Genomic DNA, 23,706 nt, shown 5'->3' with positions numbered 1-23,706 from the left:
TAAGAAACAAATCACAAATCAGTTTTAGTGATGTACTTAAACACAATTTCATTAGTATTTTAATTTTATGCTACTTTGTACTTCTACTCTGATACATTTTAGGTGAACATGTTGAATATTGAACACCAGTAGTGGCTAAGTAGATTTACTCCTCCTTTAATTAAGTACAATTTAGGGTACTTGTACATCACGTATGAAGCTGCAATTGTTTATTACTTGTCAGTTTAAATATTTATATAGAAAACATAAATAAAGGCTCTTAAATACAATGATTTGTCATAAACTAAAGTGCCTAAATGTATATAAAGTAGCTCCACCTGGATCAGCTACAGCACTGACTTCAGTATGAACTATCTCCTATCATATTTATGTACTTTTACATCAGTAAAAATGTAAATGTACACTGTGGTATTGTTAAGTGATCTTCTAACTTGCTTACATGTACATCAATAATAATAATAATAATAATAATCCAATACTAATATATAATAAACAAAAACCTAAATAAAGTACTACTTTTTCATAAGTTGTGTGTTTTAATAAAAGTATAGTATGTGTATTTATTGTCTGTGTAGTTGTATAGTATGTGTATTTATTGTCTGTGTAGTTGTATAGTATGTGTATTTATTGTCTGTGTAGTTGTATAGTATGTGTATTTATTGTCTGTGTAGTTGTATAGTATGTGTCTGTGTAGTTGTATAGTATGTGTATTTATTGTCTGTGTTATTGTCTGTGTAGTTGTATAGTATGTGTATTTATTGTCTGTGTAGTTGTATAGTATGTGTATTTATTGTCTGTGTAGTTGTATATAGTATGTATGTGTATTTATTGTCTGTGTAGTTGTATAGTATGTGTATTTATTGTCTGTGTAGTTGTATAGTATGTGTATTTATTGTCTGTGTAGTTGTATTTATAGTTGTATAGTATGTGTATTTATTGTCTGTGTAGTTGTATAGTATGTGTATTTATTGTCTGTGTAGTTGTATAGTATGTGTATTTATTGTCTGTGTAGTTGTATAGTATGTGTATTTATTGTCTGTGTAGTTGTATTTAGTTATAAGTATGTGTATTTATTGTCTGTGTAGTTGTATTTATGTGTAGTTGTATAGTATGTGTATTTATTGTCTGTGTAGTTGTATATAGTATGTGTATTTATTGTCTGTGTAGTTGTATAGTATAGTATGTTGTATTTATGTGTATTTATTGTCTGTGTAGTTGTATAGTATGTGTATTTATTGTCTGTGTAGTTGTATAGTATGTGTATTTATTGTCTGTGTAGTTGTATAGTATAATATGTGTATTTATTGTCTGTGTAGTTGTATAGTATAATATGTGTATTTATTGTCTGTGTAGTTGTATAGTATGTGTATTTATTGAATTTCCCCCATGGGGATCAATAAAGGAATATAATAATAATAATTCATTGTTTTCCTTGTGTTTTTCTGACGCAGCCGCACTGGCTCTCTGCTGACGTCGGCGTCCTGCGTGACGTAGATCAGCACCGGAGTGACGAGACAGTGCTCGAGCTCGGACTCACCTCTCTGTGTCGTCCAGGTGAGCGCTGCGGAGAGGAAAGCCCCAGGTGAGCGGCGACAGAGAAAGGTAAGAAAAAAGAAGAAAAGGTAAAGAATGCAAAAGTTGAAGCTGGGTGGTTAACTCTGAAGGAGGTGAATGTTAATGTGACAGGTAAACTCAGGTTCATCAGCTGATCTACACCTGAGATAAAGGCACACCTGGGTTTCATGGTCATCAATAAAAAGATAAAGATGATGACATTCTAAATATTCATAATGAAACCTAAACTCTAAAGTATGTGTAGCCTGAACAGGTGGATTCCTCTGTGCCATAGAGCTCCATTTTATCCAAAATATGTATTATTTTATTTATATGTTATATTTTATGCCTTTATTTTAACTATAACACTATTTTATGTCTTAGACTCTTTTCTTTTAAAACATATTTAATGATCATTGTTGGAGGGAGCCTGAGATCTCAGATGTTCATCACCAACAAACTAGTCCTCATTGTGCATATGACAATGACAATAAACAACTTGAAATAAATGAGTCGCATCCTGTCACTGGTTTATTTAGACCGGTTCTGCTTCCACCTAAATACTCACTAGAACACCAAATGTGGATTAATTCACCACTGAAAATAGACCATAAAAAGAGCACTATTTTGTAACATTGGCTAAAAACTACGATTCTCAGGTGTTTTAGGAAATGGAAATTGTAGTTTGAGTGAAGTCAAAGTTTCATGTGTTAAAGCTGCATTCTCTCTAGTGTCCACCAGGGGGCGACTCCTCTGGTTGTATAGAAGTCTATGAGAAAATTACTCTACTTCTCTCTTGATTTATTTTATATGAATAAATAAATATATATAATAAATATTTATATATTTATAGTAAATTATGCTCCATTTAGAGTCACACAGACCAAAAAACAATCCAAGATGGTGACGGCAAAGTCGCCAAAATCAAGGGTTCAAAACGGCAGTCCACAAACTAATGGGTGACGTCACGATGTCCACCTTTCATATTTAATCTATAGTTTTGATCTCATGCTTTAAGATTTGCTCACAAGTCGCACTGATGAAGTGTTTCTGATGGACGATATTTTACATTTACCCTCAGCAGGATCCAGGGGACGATCTCAGGAGTAGGAGCCGTGGAGAAGTTAACCCCAAACAGCAGGAACTAGAGGAGCAGCTCCAGAGGAGCGTGGAGGGGCCTCCTAGCCTCGGGGAACTTGCTGCTGTGTTGTTCTTCCAGGAAGGGAAGAGGGGGTTTTAAGGAGCCGTGGCTGATCTGCAGCCATGCACCGCTTAAGGACTACAGTTTTAAGGCTTCGGCCTTTAGCAGCATCACAGACAGCCCCGAGCCCATCGCAGCCCAGACTGTGGGCCATCGAAGGGGGCTTAAGGACGTTTAAGCCTGCGAGGCGCCTGAACTCATCAGCGGCTGCTGAGCCCTTTCTTAATGGCACCAGCTCTAACTATGTGGAGGAGATGTACTATGCGTGGCTGGAGAATCCCAGGAATGTGCACAAGGTACTGTTCATATTTTGTCTTGTGATTAATGTCACACCTGCTTTATTTATGCTTGAGACCTTGAATTTTGCTCATGCACATATGCAAAACAGGTTCAGTGCTAATTCATAATGATTGTGTGTCCCTCCAGCAATGATACACATGTCCTCTCAGTAGTTAAGTAGGGTAAAGGTACTAATAGACACTGCTGGTACTTTTTGTGTTTGCTTATGAATGTTTGAATAACAGAGCAAAGCAGAGCAAACAGTGAATGACAGATAGCACAGCAAACAAACACTGAATGTACTCTAAACCAAAATACAAAATACAGTTACACAAGTTATTTCACATCGAAGTAAGTTGAGCAAAGGTCACAAAAAATGTTCAACATGTAAAGTCCAGTGCAAAATACCTCATTAGCATCTAAGTGACAAACTGACTGCTGTGTGTTAAGCACATGTTAGCGTCTAAAGGGTTGGAGATCTAAAGTGAAAGCAAGACTTACCAAGGACACTTCAAATGTAAATATATTGTTAGAGGGTCAGTTTACCCAACATACAAAAGTAAACATATATTTTCTCACTTAATGGCACTGGTAGAAACATGTATTAAAATAACAATAACTTTATTTATGCAGCACTGTTAGAAGACAGTGTCTCAGTAACATGACATAATCAAAACATTACATTTCACAAGAGATAGAAATGAGTTTTTGCGAGAGCTTTAAGAGAGAACACTGATTACCCTGAACTATAGTTTGTACTATTTGTAATATAAACAGATTTCCAAGTGACGTCTTTGTGAGATTCATGCATGTGGGGGTTAGAAAATACAGAATAACTGTGAGCTTATTGGGAGATAAACATTAGGAAATGTTGTTTTAAACTCCCTGTTAGCTCAGAGTAAAAAGATTAGCTGTTAGCATGTAGTGATCTGGTCAGAGCAGTTGGGTTTTTCATACGGTGGTGGACAGTTTTGCGCTGAAACAGATGAGGAAGAAACATCTGTTTTAACGTAAGACAGGCCTCACTGTTTCTGCTGTTTAATGAATATTGCACAGGTGTGATTATCCAGTCTCGGTTACCGTTGTTACTGCTTTTACTAAATGTCATTTCTCACTTGAATTCAGTGAATAACTTTCATTACAAACAAATCTTCCAAATTACTAGAAAGGGTGATGTAAAAGCCTGTTTACTACCAAGCTTATCTAGAACTTTAAACTTTGCCTTTTGTCGGCCAAGTAGAACAACCTCACATTTACAACCAATGAATTGAAAAACATCATTAAATAGATTAACCTGGATACCCTTGGAGACAAGCTTTCCCATTGTAGAGCCGTCATAAAAAATGTTCAAACAAACAGCTCGTGAAAGATGGAGGGATGGGATGTTACATTAATGCAACACTGTAAATCCAATGAAAGACTGTTCATCTTTTGGTTTTTGTAATAACAGACACCATGCAATTACTGTTTGTTGTTAATGATCTGTGTTGTTGTGCTGCCAAGTTACAATGACGTAGTAAAAAAAGGTTAAGTCACGCTACTTGTTTGCTGATATCTCACTACAGAGGCGGTTTGTGAAGCAGCTTTCCTTACGTTGTGACTACACTGATCTTAAAAGCCTCTCAAAGCAATAAGCCAATTACTCTTCTCTCTGGGTAGAAACTTAGATGCTTAGGTGAGGTTGGGCGACCGTTTCAATTCATATTTAGATTAATAGAACCTTTAAGCTTTTTGCAAGCGATACAGTCAAAGTTAAGTGAATAAACATTTATGAAAGAGTGTGAACATTTTGTTTATAATATCTAAACATTTAAAAAAAAATGATGTTAAATAGCATAAATAGTCTCCTCTACTAAAACACAGCTCCCTTTTAAAGGTTGGTGCGACAATATCACAGCATCATGTTCTGTTTAACATCATCTTAACTTTAATAGCATAATTCAAATCATACCGATAGCTAGTGCTGTACTAAATATCGTTTGACGCTTCAAAGCTTCATTCATAACCTTGATATTCCAATTATTATCATTATCAATAGTCACGCTTTCATACACACACACAGTGAATGACGCGGCTACAAAAGATAGATGTAATAATAATAATAATTCACATCTTGTTTTTATGTAACAGAATATTCAGCTTCAATCCATATTTGTTGGTGTTTTAGCATTTCAAAAACAGCATTTTCACTGCCGCCACAAAGCAAGGCACGCACTGCTATTAACAGGGCGTTCTTGCAGCAATCTAACAGAACCATACTTTTATTATACAACCACAATAACAATATGTATGTAAAATAAAATATTTGTTTTATAGTGTTGAATAACTTGTCTACTTTCATTCTCTCTCAGTCCTGGGATATATTTTTCCGTAATGCTAACGCCGGGGCTCCGCCTGGTGCAGCCTACCAGAGCCCTCCACCCCTCAGTGGGTCTTCTCAGGGACTGGCCGGTGTCCGGGCACTGGTGGGGGTCCAGCCCAATGTGGAGAAGCTGGTGGAGGATCATCTAGCAGTACAGTCACTCATAAGAGCATACCAGGTAAACTACAAAAAATACAAAAATGTTTTTTGTTGTGTATTATATTTGTGGAATGCTGCATTGTTTTCGGAACGTGAATCATATTAGATGGAGTGTTGTTTGACCACATTGCATTCATCATCAGGCCTCTGGTATCAGCACTAGATCATGAAACGATGAGAAAGATCAAACAGCAAACTGACAATAGTATGTCTTTCATTTTACTGGCAAGAAAAAAAATGATTTTACAAACCCCATCTAGAAAACAATGGCTCATTTTTTAGGCTGCATGTGTTCAAGAAGACAACGTTATACATGTAGCAGACCGGTGTTTTCAACCTGAAACCAAAATTCTGGTTTGGTTTGTTTGCAAATGTTCCATTAAATTCAAGTTAGGTGCCATTTTAGGGGATAAAGAAATTAATTTTGATGCCCTTTTTTTAATATAAAAATAAATGTATTATCAAGCAATCCCTCAGAGAGATGCTATACTGCCATTTAAAAAAAACTTACCTGGACAATTAACTAATCTACATTGACATATTTACAGAGCAGCGGATATTCACACCCAGCTGCACTGTGCTGTTGTGTACTTTTTTTTTTTAGCTAACTTTGATTTCTGTTCAGAGGTCAGTTTTACTCTTGTGTTCCTCTTCATACTTTTGTTTACAGCCTTATTTTATTGTTTATCAGAGCTGTGTTGAGTACAAACTATCCGTACTGTATTTATGAGGCTGATACTGATATCAATGTCTAGTTTTTAAACCAATAACAATATATCCTTCGAAAGTATTTTTTTAAAACTACTTTTTGAATGATGCCTTAACGTGTCATTTAAATGTTGCAGCTGGTCATGATGAAAACAGTTATAGCAATAAGGAACTATAGCTTTCAGATAAAGGTCTTCTGGGAGTAAAATATTCGGTAAAAAAGTAGTGAAGTAGAAGTATTTAGTAGCATATCATGGAAATATTTCAATACAAGTAGTAGTACATTTAGTAAATGTGCTCAGTTTGCTTAGCGAGCTAAAGGCCTGCTAGATGGACATTGGATTTACAAACTTTGACCTACATCTCTTCTACTAACGTGTCATATGTTAGGAAATCTTACAGGAAGTGGTCAGCAGTTGACAAACACAGACAGACACTAATCTGCAGAAATTGGGTTGTCAAATACTGACCTGTTACACAATCACTGAGCTGTGTTTCTCTGTGCAAAAGGTACGAGGACATCACATAGCCAAGCTGGACCCTCTGGAGATCAGCTGTGTGGACTTTGACGATGCCCCCTGTACCGTTGGCTTCCAGAACGTTGGTGAGGAATATCAACCTGCCTACATGTTTACTCTCTGTCCCAGTTCTTCCCACTTCCTGTTTTCATTTCACACAAATAATTGTCCCATCCCACGCTTTACATTGAGTGTTTTTCTTTCTACTCTGCTCTGTGCACACCTTTCTCCATGTGACACACTCGTCAGTTCCAACACACTTATCTTCAGTGATCTCCCCTCCAACCTGGTCAAACCACTTATGTTCACGTCCATGAACCCACCTTTACTCTGTTTTGAATGTAATGTACTGTAGGTTCAGGGTCTAGGTATGCTCTATCAGTCACAAGACTCCATTGACAAAAACAGTAATTTTACACAATAACACAAACACACTAACAGATGGAGGCAGAAGTAGACCAGCACCTCCTGTGTTCTTTGAGGTAAAATGACTGTTTTTGTCAATGGAGTCTGGTCTTTGCAGAGAGCGTAGATAACAGCTTCAGTTCCTCGTCATAAAGGTCTGTCTGACAGTAAGATAAAGAGGTGAAAATATTCTAAATATAGCGTTCACCTAAACGGATATCGATTCTTTTAGGGGACTAAATGACGTCCACAGCGGTACTTTGCTTTTCTCCCGTACGCCTGTTTCACCAAACTCCATCTACTGTAGTAACAGTGGGCGGCTGTGGCTCAGTGGAGAGCAGGGTCGTCCTCCAATCAGAGGATCGGCGGTTCAATCCCTGGCTCCGGCAGTCCATGCCGGTGTGTCCTTGGGCAAGACACTTAACCCCAAATTGCTCCCGCAGGCTGTTCCTGCGGTGTGTGTATGTATGTGTATGAATGTTAGTTAGAGTCTGATGGGCAGGTGGCACCTTGCATGGTGGCTCCTGTCATCAGTGTATGAATGGGTGTGAATGGGTGATTGATTGGTAATGTCAAAGCGCTTTGAGTGGTCGGAAGACTAGAAAAGCGCTATACAAGTACAATCAATTATTATTATTATTATTATTAACACTGACTATGGAGAAGGACCTCATAGAACTCCACTTCTAAACTATCCCTTGTATTTAATAATATATATATACAAATATAAGTAATGCTTTATAGTAATTGATAAGAACATCATTTTGGCTGGTGTACATAAAAACATTTTGTACCATGTCACAAAGTGTTTCTGTATAATATCTGTGGACAGGAGTGCCGTCCATTTTTTTTACTATTATCTGAGGTTTTATGGAATTGACTAGTCAATTACTTAAGAAAGTAATCTGCAGATGAATCTATAGAAGTCGTTACTTGAAGCCCTCCAGTTATGGTTAACCTTCAAAATGTTGCTGAAAACAAGTTGTCGGAGGGAGAGCTTTTACGTTTTTGGAATTCGACCTCTGTCCTTTTTTTAGGTCAGTTTTAAAAGTTATTAAACTGCAGACTTTATAAATTATTTTAATAGTAAAACAGGCTGTTAATCGTTTACTAACATTAATAACAGCAGAGTTTATTGCTTCTTAGAAAGAGTAACTTAATTAGTTGGTTTTTTTGCTTTCTAAGAAGAATCAAAGGGACAGTTATGATAGAGGATACAAACCTGCTACATCTGGTAACAACCTAAGAGTTGTTTTATTATTAATTATTATTATTAAAAAAACATTTATGACCCATTGATAAAGCCATTAGACATAATGTCTTAAAGTAAGAAACACTGCATTAGAAAATCTATCTCTTTTGTAAATATGTCTCAAACGTTTCTAACCGGAATATTATTCATTAATGTTTTTTGCCCTAATACGTCACGTTTGGCCTTTCACACGTGTATCTTATCAGCACAGGCTGTACAGCGAGTTATAGTTTCTGAGGAAGCCAGATAAGAAAACGTGCTTTATGGTTGTTAACACAACACTTTCTTTCAGGTCTAATGTTTGGGAAGTGATCTGGGAAATTAAAAATGTTCTTTATTGAGTTTGGTCACATGTTTGCTCTGTTCCATTTACTGTGTAAACTAAACATTGACTTGTCAGTTTTGTTGCAGTGATGCAAAGAGTTCAAACATATTGGAAAGTGTGTGTGTGTGTGTGTGTGTGTGTGTGGCGTGTGATGCATGCCTGCAGCAAAGTGTCATTGTGCCTAATGAAAAGGTTGGGCCTCTGAGTTCAAAAACAGGTTGATTGTTGTGAGCTGTGATGGGTTGTTCGACGGTTAGAAGTGTCATTGTTCAGTTTTCACTGTGTTCTGCTTTGTCCGGGTGGACCTGAGGTTCACAGAGGTCGGACAAAAGGTCGGTGTCGGCGTTCCTAATCACGGCCTGTGAGAGTAAATGAGAAGCTCTGTGCAGTACTTTACCCACAGTATGTGTGTGTTTGTGGCTCTGCATGCCTCCAGAGTTTGAACGTGTGTGTTATCTGATCAGATGTTGGAGGAGAACCTGCTCTTTGCTCTTCTAGTGGGAGCTAACTGACTCTTGGCCCTCATCCGGTCTGTGGTGTTCCTGGTGAAATTCAATTCAAAACATGTTTCCTGTGGTTCATCATTAGCTTATTAACTAGTACTGTGCTCTTTACTGGTCTCCTCTATGTTGTCCTTCATCTCTTATTGCTAGTTGTGTCTGTTTTAATCTCTAAAAGTTATATTTGCTCCCTTTTTTCTTTTGTGCTGATCCAAGCCGTGGCTCTGATCCGTGATACGATCTGAACCGTGAGTTTCATGATCCTTCTCTTGGAGGAAAAGGGAAAAGTATATTGAGCTACAGGGTGTGTGACCTTTGCTCAGCAGCGTATCTGTGTGCGCTTCATTAAAATGTTATCGTGGGCAGCGCTTGATTACTGTGTTGACTCATTCTGTCATCAGAGAAAACAAAGTTCTGTGGGTTTTTTTTTTCATGTGCGAGGCTGTTCATGGAGGGGGAGGAAAGTCTAAAGATCCCTTTTGTAACAAAGAGAGCTGACTCTGGCATATTGGATTGAACCCACCGTCCCCCTTTCCTCAGCACAACCCTAATTTGCTGACAGAGACACAGCCGTAGATAGAACCTCTGTTTCACAGCGTCTTATCTCTGTTTGGGTGCCACCAGGCCTTCACATGCTTCAGATAAACAGAAGCTATCGAGTCTCAGACCGCTCCTCCTCAGAATAAACACACCAGTCCTGTTTGTTGGACCACATCAGCTGCTTCTCTCTGTGTCTTGTCTAACAAACTGTCTGGTTCATTAAAGGTGTGTGTGGGGGGTTAAGAATACAATCAAAGACCACAGTTTCATGTTAAAACCCACAAGCAGGTTATTAAGGAGGACCCCGGACCTACCTGATCTTGTCTGTCAGGCTAGACCAGAGCCTCGGGGGTCCTGATGAAGAAAGCTCAGGCTTTTAAAGATTCTATTCATCCCAGTTTTGATTCAGTAGAAACCCCCGAGAGACATTTGGCCTCATAAGGGAGTAGAGGATATAATTACTTGACCGATTTTATCCCAAAAAGCTCATTTTACTCTTAATGAGGAGAACTGAAACTCGCTCATAATGAGTCCAAAATGTGGTTCCATGTAGCTCAACCTGCAGTCAGGAAATCAAAAGATCAGTAACTGATGTTTGTGTATAAATCCTTTTTGAGCTGCAACTATTAATCATTAAGTCCATCAAAAGAAAATTAATATTATGATTAATATCATGGAATTCGATAAATGTTTCTGTCAATTTGTTGCCATTTTTGATAGTCAATTAAATACGTTTTGGTTTATGACTTTTTGTCGGCCAAATTTTAAGACATCACTTTGGTAAAACAGAATATAGGGCATTTTACGAAAATAATTATAATAATAATTTACGGAACAGGGGAAGGGGGGTAATATTTAGAGGAAAACTCAGAATGTCATAGACTAAAATGTTGAAATTAACAAAAAAAATCACAAAATAAGCGAGACAAAAACTGACATTTTCTGAGATAAAAAAATTATTTAAATTAGAGAATTTCTTGCAAACGTATGATAGTATAATCTCAGCAAATATCCAAGGTTTAAATTAAATTTTTTTGTCTCTCATTATATCCCCCAAAACGTTTTTTTTTGTATCTACAACGGCTCTAACGTGCTCTCGTACTGCTTGGAGATTATGATGAGCGTTTTTTGCTTTTTTTTAACACTTTTTAACGATTAATCAAAATATGTTAAAAAAAATAAAATTTGGTAGTTGCAGCCCTCCAGTTCCTTTTTAAAGTTTATCAATAATACAAATGTAATTGAAGTGGAAAAAGTACTGTCTGAATGCTGCAGCATTTTGGACTAAATGTCATCTGGCAGAGTAAACAGCTGCTGAGGGAGCTGAAATAGTGAAGATGAAAATAAAGCAGCAGGGATCACAAATTCTAGGTGTGTTTCCTGTACCTTCTTTTATGCTCTGTTCCTCGGTTATATATGTCAGTCACTTGGTGTCTTTCTGTTCCCAGCTCTCTCCCCCCCTCAACACCTTGACCTGGTTTGCATGCCTGTGCTCGTTCGCTGGGTTTTTCTCCTCACGTTTATGTCTTTGCAACAGGTTTTTACGGACTGACTGAGTCCGACTTGGACAAAGTGTTCCGGCTTCCCACCACCACCTTCATCGGTGGCAGCGAGAGCTCTTTGCCTCTCAGGGAGATTATACGACGCCTGGAGGTAAAACACTTTGAAAAGGGTCAACGGTGAAAAACATTCCTACAGTGATAAATAGTTTTTTGTAAAACACCACAAAATAGGATTAAAAACTAGTGAAATATTTCATTACAATTCGTTACCATTAGAAATTAAAATAATAAAACAAAGTAGAATTTGACATTTCAATGACAAAACAATACAAACAAAAAGTAGCTTCACTGGTTTTCTTGGAAACACCAAAAAGAAAGAAAGTGAAACATCTGACAGCTGTTGTTGAAACACAACACTCTGAAATATGTCCAAGAATCTGAGAGATGGCTTGAGGAAAAGAACTTCAGCACTAGTGAAATTTAAGTTACACAAAGTAAACATGTAATTTTCTTAAGCGTCAGTTCTGGCGTTACAGGATAATCAAAATGTATTGATAATCATGATTTGATTATATGATAAATATGCATTTTTTTTATGTTCTTCATATTTAAAAACGTATTTTTCTTTGTATTGGACAAACAATTCGTGAACTGTGAAAACAAAAATGTTTTTTCTCCTAAATTTGTAAAAGAGCTCCCGACCATTCATGTGACATTTTCTCATACGTAAGAAGAGAAAAGCAAAAATAAGAAAACATTGGTGAAGCCCAGAAATGAGTTCTCATATCGCTTCCTGCAGGAGGCCCATCTTGTGCAGCTTCGATCTTTTACAGGACAACTGACACAGATGATTCGACTCATTAAACCTCTCTCCTCCAGATGGCCTACTGTCAGCACATCGGAGTCGAGTTTATGTTCATTAACGACGTGGAGCAGTGCAAGTGGATCAGGCAGAAGTTTGAGACACCAGGAGTCATGCAGTTCAGTCCGGAGGAGAAGAGGACTCTTCTGGGCAGGATGATCCGATCCACAAGGTCTGTCTGAGTTTCTGCACATTCCTCATCACACCTCCGTAATTAAACGGAAAAGCATGCAAAGTGGGGGGGAGGTGGGTGGGGATGGATTATGAGCCTCAATGTGAAGCAGCAGCACCACCACCTGTTCACAGGTTTGAGGAGTTCCTCCAGAGGAAGTGGTCTTCTGAGAAACGGTTCGGTCTGGAGGGTTGCGAATCGCTCATCCCGGCCCTCAAGACCATCATCGACAAGTCCAGCCAGAGCGGAGTGGAGAGTGTGATCATGGGGATGCCTCACAGGTAACACAGTGGTGTACCACGCAGACATCCAACCCTTTTTGACACATGATACCATCAGATGAAACAGCTTGTACCTGGTGTGTGGTTCTCCATCAGAGGGAGGCTGAACGTTCTGGCTAACGTGATCCGGAAGGAGCTGGACCAAATCTTCTGCCAGTTCGACTCTAAACTGGAAGCTGCTGACGAGGTTTGAACATGAACATGAACTTGCTAAAAGTGAAAAGAGAATATCGTTATACCTCCAATATATGAAGCTACAGTGAGCAGGCAATTAGCTTAGCTTAGCATAAAGGGAATGGAATTAGAAAGAGAAACCTGGTTTTCTCCAAAGATTAAAAGAATGTGCCAACAAATGGCTCTAAAACTCACTAATTATCACGTGTATATCTTGTTTTGTTTAGTCTTAGCCCAGCCGAGTAATACTATAGTTCCAGCACATAACTGTCTCTACAAACACAACATCTTGTTCACACACTTTGGTCTGTTTAGCGATTAAGCAAACACGATTTAACATGTCAAATAGTGAGATTTAGAGCAGTAGGGAGGTGGATTTGTTACCAGGCTAGCTGTAACCCCCTGTTTCCAGTCTTTATGCTAAGCTAAGCTAACCAGCTGTAGCTTCATATCTAAATCTTGACAAAAAGGCTTATAAGCATGTTTTCCAAAATGTCAAACTATTCTTTTAATTAGTTTGTTTTGATCAACCAACAGGCCAAATCCCAAAGATTTATACTTGATGAATCGGCTAAATGACTAACTGACAAAACATTGTCTGTTAATCACGAATTGATTTTACAAACCAATCCTTTAGCACTAGTTGCAGCCTAAAAGTATAAACTCTTTCCTGATGTTTCTGCTCTCAGGGTTCTGGTGATGTGAAGTATCACTTGGGGATGTATCACAAGAGGATGAACCGGGTCAGCGACCGGGAGATCACCATGTCTCTCATGGCGAACCCGTCCCACCTGGAGGCCGTGGACCCGGTGGTTCAGGGAAAAACCAAAGCCGAGCAGTTCTACTGCGGAGACACTGAGGGCAAGAGGGTGCGCTGGGTTTGATACAGACAAATGGAGGGGGACATAAAAAAGGCACCTTTGCTCGTATTCTTAACGTTTTTGTACCCTGATTTTACAGGTGATGTCCATTCTGCTTCACGGCGACGCTGCGTTTGCAGGCCAGGGTATCGTGTACGAGACGTTCCACCTGTCTGACCTGCCGTCCTACACCACACACGGCACCATACACGTGGTGGTCAACAACCAGGTACCCACCCTCGTGTCTTTCAGCACCTTAATGGGATATGTTAAATAAACGAAACCAGTTTAGCTATATGAAGTGCTGTTTTTCGTGAAGTTTTCGAGGCATCATAAATCATATGCAACATAAATTCTTAGGCTGTTTGTCACTTTGACGTGTCACAGAGCGGCACACGTTGTGGGAATTTCCTCCAGGTTAATCTGTGCTTGCAGGAAATTGGGAAATCCTACGTTCAGAGAGTCTGGGGATTCCAGTCTCTAGTGTGGCAGCAGAGCGCCGGTTCAGCCTTCAGTATGAAATAAAAAGGACATGAAAGTCATCCGTCTGCTGCAAATACGGAAATATAATTATACATTTGCTTCGTTTGTGTTGACAAGAAATTTGACAGCAAGGTCGGTGACGTGTCTCTGTTCATCTCTTCTCTCCATTCCCTTATGAACGCATAAATTATAAACTTGTTCTGCATATTAATGTTAATGTTTGTGTGTCGTTGACTCAGTCCTCAGTAAAAAAAACTCAAAATGTATTTTAAAAAGATAGATGTCATCGTGTCCGTCATTCTATGTCTGACTTATAATTTACTCAATTTAAATGACTAGTAATAACAGGTTATGACGGAATATTTACAACCCTGTCTGTCAAAATGACGGACCACGAGAAAGTCAAACACAACCACTGTTTTTGTCATGATTCTCCAAATATAGGATTCAATTTTCATTTTAAAGTAGTCTTGATTTGTCAACAGATTATTGGTTTTATATTGTCTCTTTAGATGGTCTCAAGTGTGATATAACCACCATATTCTCTGGGGAAATGTACCACAGTAAGGCCACATGGTCAAATGAATGTAATAATAACTTATTTCACTAGTCAACTGGGAACAAAGTGAACAGAAAGAGGAGCTTCTGGACGGCATGAGCTACTTTAGACCTGTTAAAGTCTCCAGATTCCTGTTCTTTGTTTACATAACTCACGGAGGAAGGCAGAACTGTTGACACTCCGGTGAGTTCAGGGAAAGCAGGAGGATTCTCCGTCATCTCCAGCCATTATACCTTACTTTGGACACGTGCAAGTAGGTCAAAGTGGAGAGAAAACTAATCCTGCCGTTGATTTCAAAAGTCAAAACACTTCTATTCATTATGATATTTGGGGTTTTCTCTTTTTATATAACTTTTTTTTTTTTTTTTCAGCAGGATCAAGACTATAATTGATGCCTTTTTGGCTCAAAAAATGTAGATTATACATTTCTGCTAATCCATTTGCAATTTGTGACGCGCAAAACAAGGTTAACTTTTCTACACAATGTCTCAACTTGTGTTATATATTTAGTCAAGTTGTGTTCTTACATTATCCCAAATGTTTCCAACAATATTCTAACAGAGAAATCTTCAGTTTTGATCACTGTGTGTTTCATTCGGTCGCCTGTCAGTGGCGTTTCCTCTTTGTGCAGCGTCAGCGTTGATAAACTGACTTTTATCCAGTTTTATGCAACAACTTTACGACACACTTTTTAGTCACTTAGGTTTTTAGTCATCAGAGTTTTTTTTTTTTAAATACACAGCCTGAAATGATAAAAAGAGTAAACTCTGCTGGTTTAAATCTGTCTAATGTTGTCATTAATCCTCTCATCCACACAGATCGGTTTCACCACAGATCCCAGGATGGCGCGTTCGTCTGCTTATCCCACAGACGTGGCGCGTGTCGTCAACGCTCCCATCTTCCACGTCAACGCGGACGACCCTGAGGCGGTGATGTATGTGTGTAAAGTGGCGGCCGAGTGGAGGACCACCTTCCATAAAGATGTAGTCGTGGACCTGGTGAGTACACAGGAGGGAGGTCTTTAGTGCTCCACAGTTATATGCAGGGGGGTTTGTCTGCTGACAGGATTTTAAAGGTGGAGCCCTAACAGAAAAATGATGGTCAAGGTATTTTAATTATCCACTGACATTTACTGGATTAGCTACAGCTTCCTATACATGGAAGCGTGGCCTGACAGGTCCAGGCAACTAGTTGTGAGGTCAGACTGGAAACAACAGAGGCTTTGGTTGTATCTCTGTTTTCATACCTTCCTAACAAACCGTCAGGGTTTACGGTACATGACAAGTTTTCTTTTCTTTTTCCTGTAACTTTAATCATGCACAAAAGTGTTTATCCTCAATGTGCGGTTCGTTGCAGTATTCTCCAAAAGGCCAGAGGGCGTACAAACAAAATGAACTGTGAGGAATCAAAAAGATAACGAGTGTAACCACCAAAAAGCCATAAACTAAACTCCACAATGCCGAGGAGGGATTGTAATTATCTGTTAACTCATATCTCATATTCATAAACTACTTTATTGCCTTTTTAAAGAAAGAAGTCAAGTATTATAAGGCATTTTAGAAAAACAAAGGTTGAATATCCTGTAAAATATTTGATTTGGCTGCAAAATATTTACTTAACATGTTTTTTTAAAGCCTCAGGGTGTTTAAAAACTAATTGACCATCTTCATGAAATCCTCATGAAGACATGTAAATAGTGATTTTATCAGTGAACTATTTCTGACAGTCAGGTCTGAACAGCTCTGACCGTACCTGAGCGAGCGCCTAGTGGCAGACGTGTAGTTCAAGTTAATAAACCAAAGATAGATAATATACAAAAATAATAAACATAATGTGGAAATACACAAGACAACAGGAACCTTGAACTTTGCCAAGCACATATCAATACTGAAGTTCACTTATGTTTTGACATGATAATTACTAAAAACAGTCACTTGAGAAGAACTGTGTGTAAAGAGGAGCTTCTCTAAACTCTCCTCTCCTCACGTTCAGGTGTCCTACAGACGTAACGGCCACAACGAGATGGACGAGCCGATGTTCACGCAGCCGCTGATGTACAAGCAGATCAAGAAGCAGAAATGTGTCCTGCAGAAGTTTGCAGAAAAAGTCATCGCAGAGGGCGTCGTCACAACACAAGCGTACGAGGTAAAGATGCTACATGTGTACGCACTTTTCTGGAAGACCAGGTGTGATCATGCACAGAGTGATATATGTTTTACATTGGCATCCCAACAAAGGCAGAGGCGCCTTCTTATTCTGATGATGAAGGCTCATTTGTCAGTGCAGGATCAAGACTATAATTGACTTTCTGGCTCAACAAATGTAGATTAAACATTTCTGCTAACCCATTTGCAATTTGTGACGAGCAACACAAAGATAAAATGTAACTTTTCAACATGAAAATGTCTCAATATTTGTTATATATTTAGATGAGTTGTGTTCTTACATTATCCCAAATGTTTCAAACAATATTCAAACAGAGATATCTGTAGTTTTGATCACTATTAAGGTGTGTTTCATTCGGTCGCCTGTCAGTGGCGTCTTATCCTCTTTGTGCTGCGTCAGCGTTGATAAACTGACTTTTATCCAGTTTTATGCAACAACTTTACGACACACTTTTTAGTCACTTAGACTTTTAGTCATCAGACGTCTGGATCTTGAGTCATCAGAGAACAAATGTGAGCAGCAGCTCGTCTCAGCTCCTCCAGTAACCTGCGTCATCTGAACAATTGATTTTAACGTGAAGCTACTTTATTCACGACTCCCATGATCCCACTCTGCTTCACAACATAAATAAACTACAACTGTTGTTATTGTTTTGATTGAGAGAAAATTATATATTTTAAATATTGAAAAGAAGATTTTTCAAAGCAGTTAATCCTGTCCACTATTGGAGACATGAATGAGGTGCCTTGTATGAAACAAACACCTTCTTCCTGTTGTGAAAGTGACCTTCAAACCCTGTCAGTGTCTGGAACATGAATATGTTGGGTAAACATATATAACCTGCATCTTTCTCTTTCAGGAGGAAGTAGCGAGCTATGACAAAATATGCGAGGAGGCTTACGCTCGCTCCAAAGATGAGAAGATCCTTCACATCAAACACTGGCTGGACTCCCCGTGGCCCGGTGAGGAGGCTTTATATCGTATGTTTATATTTAAATCATAGTATATAGTCCAGACTGTGACCTCTTTGTGTGTCGTCTGTAGATTTCTTCACATTGGAGGGACAGCCTAAAACTATGAACTGCCCCTCCACCGGCATCAGTGAGGAAGAGCTCGGCCATATTGGAAACATCGCTGCCTCTGTTCCCGAGGAGGACTTCTTGATCCATGGAGGTACCGGCCGCTCTCCTCCTCCTGTTTACAACTAATATCCTCAAAATGTCTCTTTTATAATCTGTAATTTAAATGCTGTGTGTTTGTGTTTCAGGTTTGAGTCGTATCCTAAAAGGCCGAGCAAATATGGTGAATCAGCGAGTGTGTGACTGGGCTCTGGGGGAATATATGGCCTTTGGCTCTCTGCTCAAAGAGGGGATCCACGTTCGCCTCAGTGGACAGGATGTGGAGAGAGGCACGTTCAGGTAACTCATACAGGAACGAGGTTTTGTTTCTCACTGTGTTTTTGAGAGAAAGGCTTAGAAACTATTGGCACAGTCAACTGTCTACTGCACTTCAAATCAAATATGTCCAAAGGGGGTCCTAGTAGGTCCACAAAGAGACGTGAAGACAGCGTCGCTTCATCTCTGGCTGTCTGTGTCATTTATGGGGGAAAAAATCGTCTCTCACTACTCATATTTGTGAATAAATGTTTTAAAAAGGTTTTTAAAAGACGTTTTATTTACTCTTGCAAGTGACAAATAATTGCGTTATGATGTTAGAGACCCCTGAAATGTTGCTATTGAGGCTTTCAGGCGGTCTGAAGGGTCAATCAATGGGTCTGAGACCCCCCGAAAAATGTGAATAGTTCAATCTTTATAGCACGGGGAGCCTCCATTATTTTTCCAACACTGGTAACACTTGTAGACACTTATTAAAATGTTGTACATATAGATTCCAGTGTTTTCCAATTTTTGTAAAAGAAATTATAAAAGAAATTCAACACAAAAACTGCTTAGTGGTCAGAGGGTTATTGAACTACATCTGTTGTTTGCCAATATTCATGTATAAACATATCTATATGTTCCTCTCTTAATTCAAAAAGTTATAAAAACAAAACTTCCTTGATGATTCTCACAGTTTCTTTTCTGTGACCGCTTCACAGCCACCGTCATCATGTTCTTCACGACCAGAACGTTGATAAGAGGATCTGCATCCCGATGAACTACATCTCCCCCGATCAGGCTCCTTACACCGTCTGCAACAGCTCTCTGTCGGAGTATGGAGTGTTGGGTGAGGAGCACAAACACACACCCTGTTTTAAAATCCCTGCTATAATTTTTTCGACCATTTTGTCTGTGTTAATGCATGTGGCAAACATTTAAGCAAAGGCGTATGTTGTTTTGATTTTTATTTTGGAAGGTAAACCTCAGCCTCTATAATGAGTATAAGATAAACTAAGTAGCTTAAATACAGAAACTCAAAACCTTAAGGACAAAAATGTCAACATTGAAACCTATTAATAATATCAGATCAAAATTGTCGTTTTTTTTTACTATTTTCCACCACATTAATCAATTTGTTCATGTTTCTCCTATGGTGCAAATACATGCTGTTCTCCTGGTGTCCACTAGGGGCATCACTGCTGTTTTATGGAGAACTGCAGTGGTTGATGGAATGTATTAAAATCTAAGTTGTTGCCAATCATTTGCATATTCCAGACTGTGAAAAAAGATCCCCTCTCGAATTTAGTATACAGAAAATAATAAAAAGTTTTATGTTTTATTCCCATAAAAACAAACAAAAGACAGAAATATTATGTAAATAAACATTTGAATGATCTGGTAGTTATGATCACATCAGAGCAACTTTTTTTAAAGGGATGCACCAGGGTTAAGAGAGACACACAAGAATTTTAGGAAGTTAAGATGGAGAACCAATCTCTGTAAATGTTGTAAAGTATTTCATCTCCTCATCACTGAACCTTCTCCGTATTGCTCTCTTGTTTTCTGTCTGCAGGTTTTGAATTGGGCTTCGCCATGGCCAGTCCCTACGCTCTGGTTCTGTGGGAGGCCCAGTTTGGAGACTTTAACAACACGGCTCAGTGCATCATCGACCAGTTCATCAGCTCCGGTCAGGCCAAGTGGGTCCGACAGAACGGCATCGTGCTGCTGCTTCCTCACGGCATGGAGGGGATGGTACGAACCAGGACACATGAACTCACACATCTGGATTCACAGCTGGATTATACCGCGATGCTTCTCTTAGAAATACACAACTTTTAACTTTGTTTTTAATGTTGACTCTTCTCTCTCTCTCTCTCTCTCTCTCTCTCTCTCTCTCTCTCTCTCTCTCTCTCTGTCTCTCTCTCCCAGGGTCCGGAGCACTCGTCTGCCCGCCCTGAAAGGTTTCTACAGATGTGCAATGATGATCCTGATGTTTTCCCTGTGAGTTTTTGTCAGAAACATTGAGGTTATTTCGCTCACGTTTATCAGACTTTTAGAATCCAGGTGATTGTTTGTCTGTAGAAACTGCTGGTAAACAAACCACCAAGAACTTCTGTGATACAGATTTTCCAAAATGTAAACAAAATGGTCTAGAAAAATGCTGACATCTGCTTTTTATGTTGTTGTTTTTTTTTTTTGTTGAGCCGAAGACAAATCCCCACCCTGATGGACGATAAAGATTTATTGTTTTGTATTGAATAGTTCCTAAATGTCCTTTTTTCGTGTTCTGTCAGAAACTGTCGGAGGACTTCGCGGTGCGTCAGCTCTACGACTGTAACTGGATCGTCGTCAACTGCTCCACTCCTGCAAACTACTTCCACGTCCTCCGCAGACAGATCCTGCAGCCCTTCAGGAAGCCTGTAAGTGTTAAAGACGAACCAAAGGTCAGGATGATTAGTGCTTCAAGGTCACTGAGACTCTGTTTCTCCTCAGCTCATCGTGTTCACTCCCAAGTCGCTGCTGCGCCATCCGGAGGCCAAGTCCAGCTTTGACGACATGCTGCCAGGTAGAGATGTTGTAGACCTCGTTTCTCTGAGTCATCGCTCAGTCTCTCGTTGTGTCGTTAAGAGTTTGTGTTGTTTTTTTTGTTGGTTCTTTCTGCAGCCACACACTTCAAGCGTTTAATCCCAGACGCCGGTCCTGCAGCCGCCGACCCAGAAAAGGTGAAGAGAGTCGTCTTCTGCTCCGGAAAGATCTACTACGAGCTGACCCGAGAGCGCAAGAACAGAGGCCTGGACGAGACCGTGGCTGTGGTCCGGGTCGAACAGGTAGGAGGAGGAGGAGAGGAGGAGGAGGAGGAGGAGAGGAGGAGGTTTAAATCGATCTGAAATAAAAACTATAGTAGCGAGAACATGAATTCATTTTGCAGCGTAAAAGCTAAGGCCCCTGTCAACACCTTTACACTCATGCTCATAAAAATATTTTACGATATTTTCTGAGGATCATACTTTAAGAAAGGGAGAGTCATAAGGCAGTCAGATCTGAACACACACATATCTTTAGTTTCAGTGAATCTTACACTTTCAGAGGATATCATTTAATGTCAATGTGGATAAATATTCATAAATCAGCTTAGAAATGATAGAAGAAAGACGCTACTTCTAACTGCAGAACTTGTTTTTAAGTTTACTTCTGTATCAATGTCTTCCAGTGATAGTTGTCCGCACGTCCATGAGTACACTGATTACAGTATCTGATTATAGATTATTCTGCATATTTTTTAATATTGCCAATTGCCAAAATGTAAACAAACACCATCTTAAAAGCACTGATTCATATTTGCTTCTCTGTCCTCCCAGCTCTCCCCGTTCCCGTTTGATCTGGTGAAAGCAGAGACGGGTCGTTATGTGAACGCCGACCTGGTCTGGTGCCAGGAAGAGCACAAGAACCAGGGCTACTACGACTACGTCAAGCCCCGCATCCGCACCACCATCAACCACACCCGCCCCGTCTGGTGAGTCCAAAACGAACCAGAAAAAAACCATATTACCCCAGTATATGAAGGTGTGTATGCTCATCTGTGTGTGTGTGTGTGTGTGTGTGTGTGTGTGTGTGTGTGTGTGTGTGTGTGTGTGTGTGTGTGTGTGTGTGTGTGTGTGTGTGTGTGTGTGTGTGTGTGTGTGTTTTTCAGGTATGCGGGTCGTGACCCTGCATCGGCTCCGGCCACCGGGAACAAACCGACTCACCTGACGGAGCTGCAGCGTTTACTGGACACGGCGTTCGACCTGGAGGCGTTCTCAGGGAAAGTGTAGTTTATCACGCCTCCTCAGGTTTTTATTATTATTCACATATCAGGCGAAACGCACAATGACTTCTAACACTGTTACCATGACGACCTCGTGTTCACAGTGATGGTCAGCTGTGATTTAAGTTCACCTGCATTGAATGTATGAATTTATACGAAATTAATTTAATAAGACTTTTATCTTTTTTGATTTGTTTTTATTTAAAAAAATAATGCCGTCATCATAATAATAATACTAATAATAATGTTCATCCAGAATCATTTATTGATCCGTGGTAGATTTCCTAGAAGTGTATTTTAGTTAAAGGACAATGTCGAAAACAATGACTACGTTTACATGCACACTAATATTCCGACTATGACAATATTCAAAATGTGATTATTGTGAAACATCATATTCCGGTTTGATATTCTGAGTTAGGTCTCATTCCAAATGCATCATCTTCAGATTAAAACGTGTGGTATGTTGATATTGTTCATGTTTTAAGAATATTGTGTATTTTTCAGAATAAGATTTTTTTTGTGCATGTAGACGTATTTATTGATGCATATATTTATTTATAATAGTATTATGATGAAAAATAAGAGTATTCATACCAAGAGTTGGATGAGATTGACATCACTCTGTTATCAGTCTTTTAGCTTAGCTTAGCTTAGCATAAAGACTGGAAACAGGGAAGCAGCTCAGTCCAGAAGTAACGAGATCTGTTTGTGCAGATAATCAAAAAAATGACACTTTATTCTTTTAACAGGGTTTATAAGTAAAAAGTGTTTCTTCCTGTGCAGTGACTATTTTTTTAAGCTTTAAAGGTGCTGCAAGTCAGATTTTTTTTAAAACGTTAAGAGAGAGCCAGGCTAGCTTTATGCTAAGCTAAGATAACCTGCTGCATTTCACCCAGAATGTCAAACTGGTCCTTTTTTTAACTGGAATTGATCGTCTGTAAATGTGCAATATTGGGGATTATTTAAAGTGATTAGGTGGAGGTTCAATAGCTGAAAGGTTGAAGGGATGTTTTATAATTTCTTGAAACATTCCTCCACATATTAACTGTGACAATAATAAACATTAATTAAAATATTCTTCAGTGGAAGAGTAAACATTCAGAACTCAACATGTTTCTGCTCTTTAATCTGCGTTCACACAGAAGCTTCACATGCAGTGAACATGAACACACCTCTATTTATCTCCTCCTCCTCCTCCTCCTCCTGCCTTCATCACTGTCAACCGTCTGTTTGGTGCCAAATGTAACAGATCACTTGAGATCACTTTTTAATAACGACATCATTCCTGGGAACGGAGGAGACGTCTGAGAAGACACGATGAGATCTCCTCCGATCTAAAGGATGTATTTATTTTCATAAAGTCTTTGTATGTTTTATTGTTTTGGATAAATAAAGATTGTTGTTCCTGGAGAGACGTTTGTTTTGTCGTCTGTTTAAGGTATTAAAACATCCTCTACTGTACTTTAGTGTGAAGTACTTGTACTTTGCATTTGCTGCTACTTTATACTTCTTCTCTGCTACATCTCAGAAGAAAATATTGTACTTTTTACTCCACTAAATGTATTTAATAACTTTAGTTACTCTGCAGATTCAGATTATTTAAACTAAATATATAATCAGTGATAATGTATCATTATAGATTAAACAACCAGCAGTA

General features: G+C 38.9%; 1 protein-coding gene across 3 annotated transcripts; it reads left to right on the top strand.

Annotated features, from left to right (window-relative positions):
- Positions 1 to 1,442: 1,442 nt before the first annotated feature.
- ogdhb (oxoglutarate dehydrogenase b) lies at positions 1,443 to 23,459 on the top strand. Of its 3 annotated transcripts, none has more exons than XM_054612139.1 (23): positions 1,462 to 1,602; positions 2,639 to 3,051; positions 5,386 to 5,574; positions 6,774 to 6,867; positions 11,341 to 11,456; positions 12,185 to 12,339; positions 12,474 to 12,620; positions 12,717 to 12,807; positions 13,484 to 13,663; positions 13,755 to 13,883; positions 15,515 to 15,694; positions 16,689 to 16,841; positions 17,722 to 17,824; positions 17,907 to 18,035; positions 18,130 to 18,280; positions 18,961 to 19,088; positions 19,815 to 19,993; positions 20,171 to 20,242; positions 20,536 to 20,661; positions 20,735 to 20,807; positions 20,906 to 21,069; positions 21,601 to 21,755; positions 21,933 to 23,459. In XM_054612139.1, the coding sequence occupies exons 2-23, from the start codon at positions 2,818 to 2,820 to the stop codon at positions 22,051 to 22,053; spliced, it is 3,069 nt and encodes a 1,022-aa protein (XP_054468114.1). In that variant the 5' UTR covers positions 1,462 to 1,602; positions 2,639 to 2,817; the 3' UTR covers positions 22,054 to 23,459. The 3 variants fall into 3 exon arrangements, with proteins under 3 accessions (XP_054468115.1, XP_054468114.1, XP_054468113.1); XM_054612138.1 differs by having other exon boundaries at positions 2,636 to 3,051; XM_054612140.1 differs by lacking the exons at positions 15,515 to 15,694; positions 16,689 to 16,841; positions 17,722 to 17,824; ... (8 more) ...; positions 21,601 to 21,755; positions 21,933 to 23,459 and adding an exon at positions 14,090 to 14,559 and having other exon boundaries at positions 1,443 to 1,602; positions 2,636 to 3,051.
- The last annotated feature ends 247 nt before the right edge of the window (positions 23,460 to 23,706 follow it).

Source organism: Anoplopoma fimbria, chromosome 14, assembly GCF_027596085.1.
Source record: "Anoplopoma fimbria isolate UVic2021 breed Golden Eagle Sablefish chromosome 14, Afim_UVic_2022, whole genome shotgun sequence".
Lineage (NCBI taxonomy): Eukaryota > Metazoa > Chordata > Actinopteri > Perciformes > Anoplopomatidae > Anoplopoma > Anoplopoma fimbria.
The sequence above is the reverse complement of the archived record's forward strand: the minus strand, read 5'-3'. Positions and strand labels throughout refer to the sequence as shown.

Coding starts and splice junctions, on each gene's coding strand:
- ogdhb (XM_054612139.1), top strand. CDS start 2,818: ATGCACCGCTTAAGGACTACAGTTTTAAGGCTTCGGCCTTTAGCAGCA. Junction 16,842..17,721: donor TCACAACACAAGCGTACGAG/GTAAAGATGCTA, acceptor TTTCTCTTTCAG/GAGGAAGTAGCGAGCTATGA. Junction 19,994..20,170: donor CTCACGGCATGGAGGGGATG/GTACGAACCAGG, acceptor TCTCTCTCCCAG/GGTCCGGAGCACTCGTCTGC.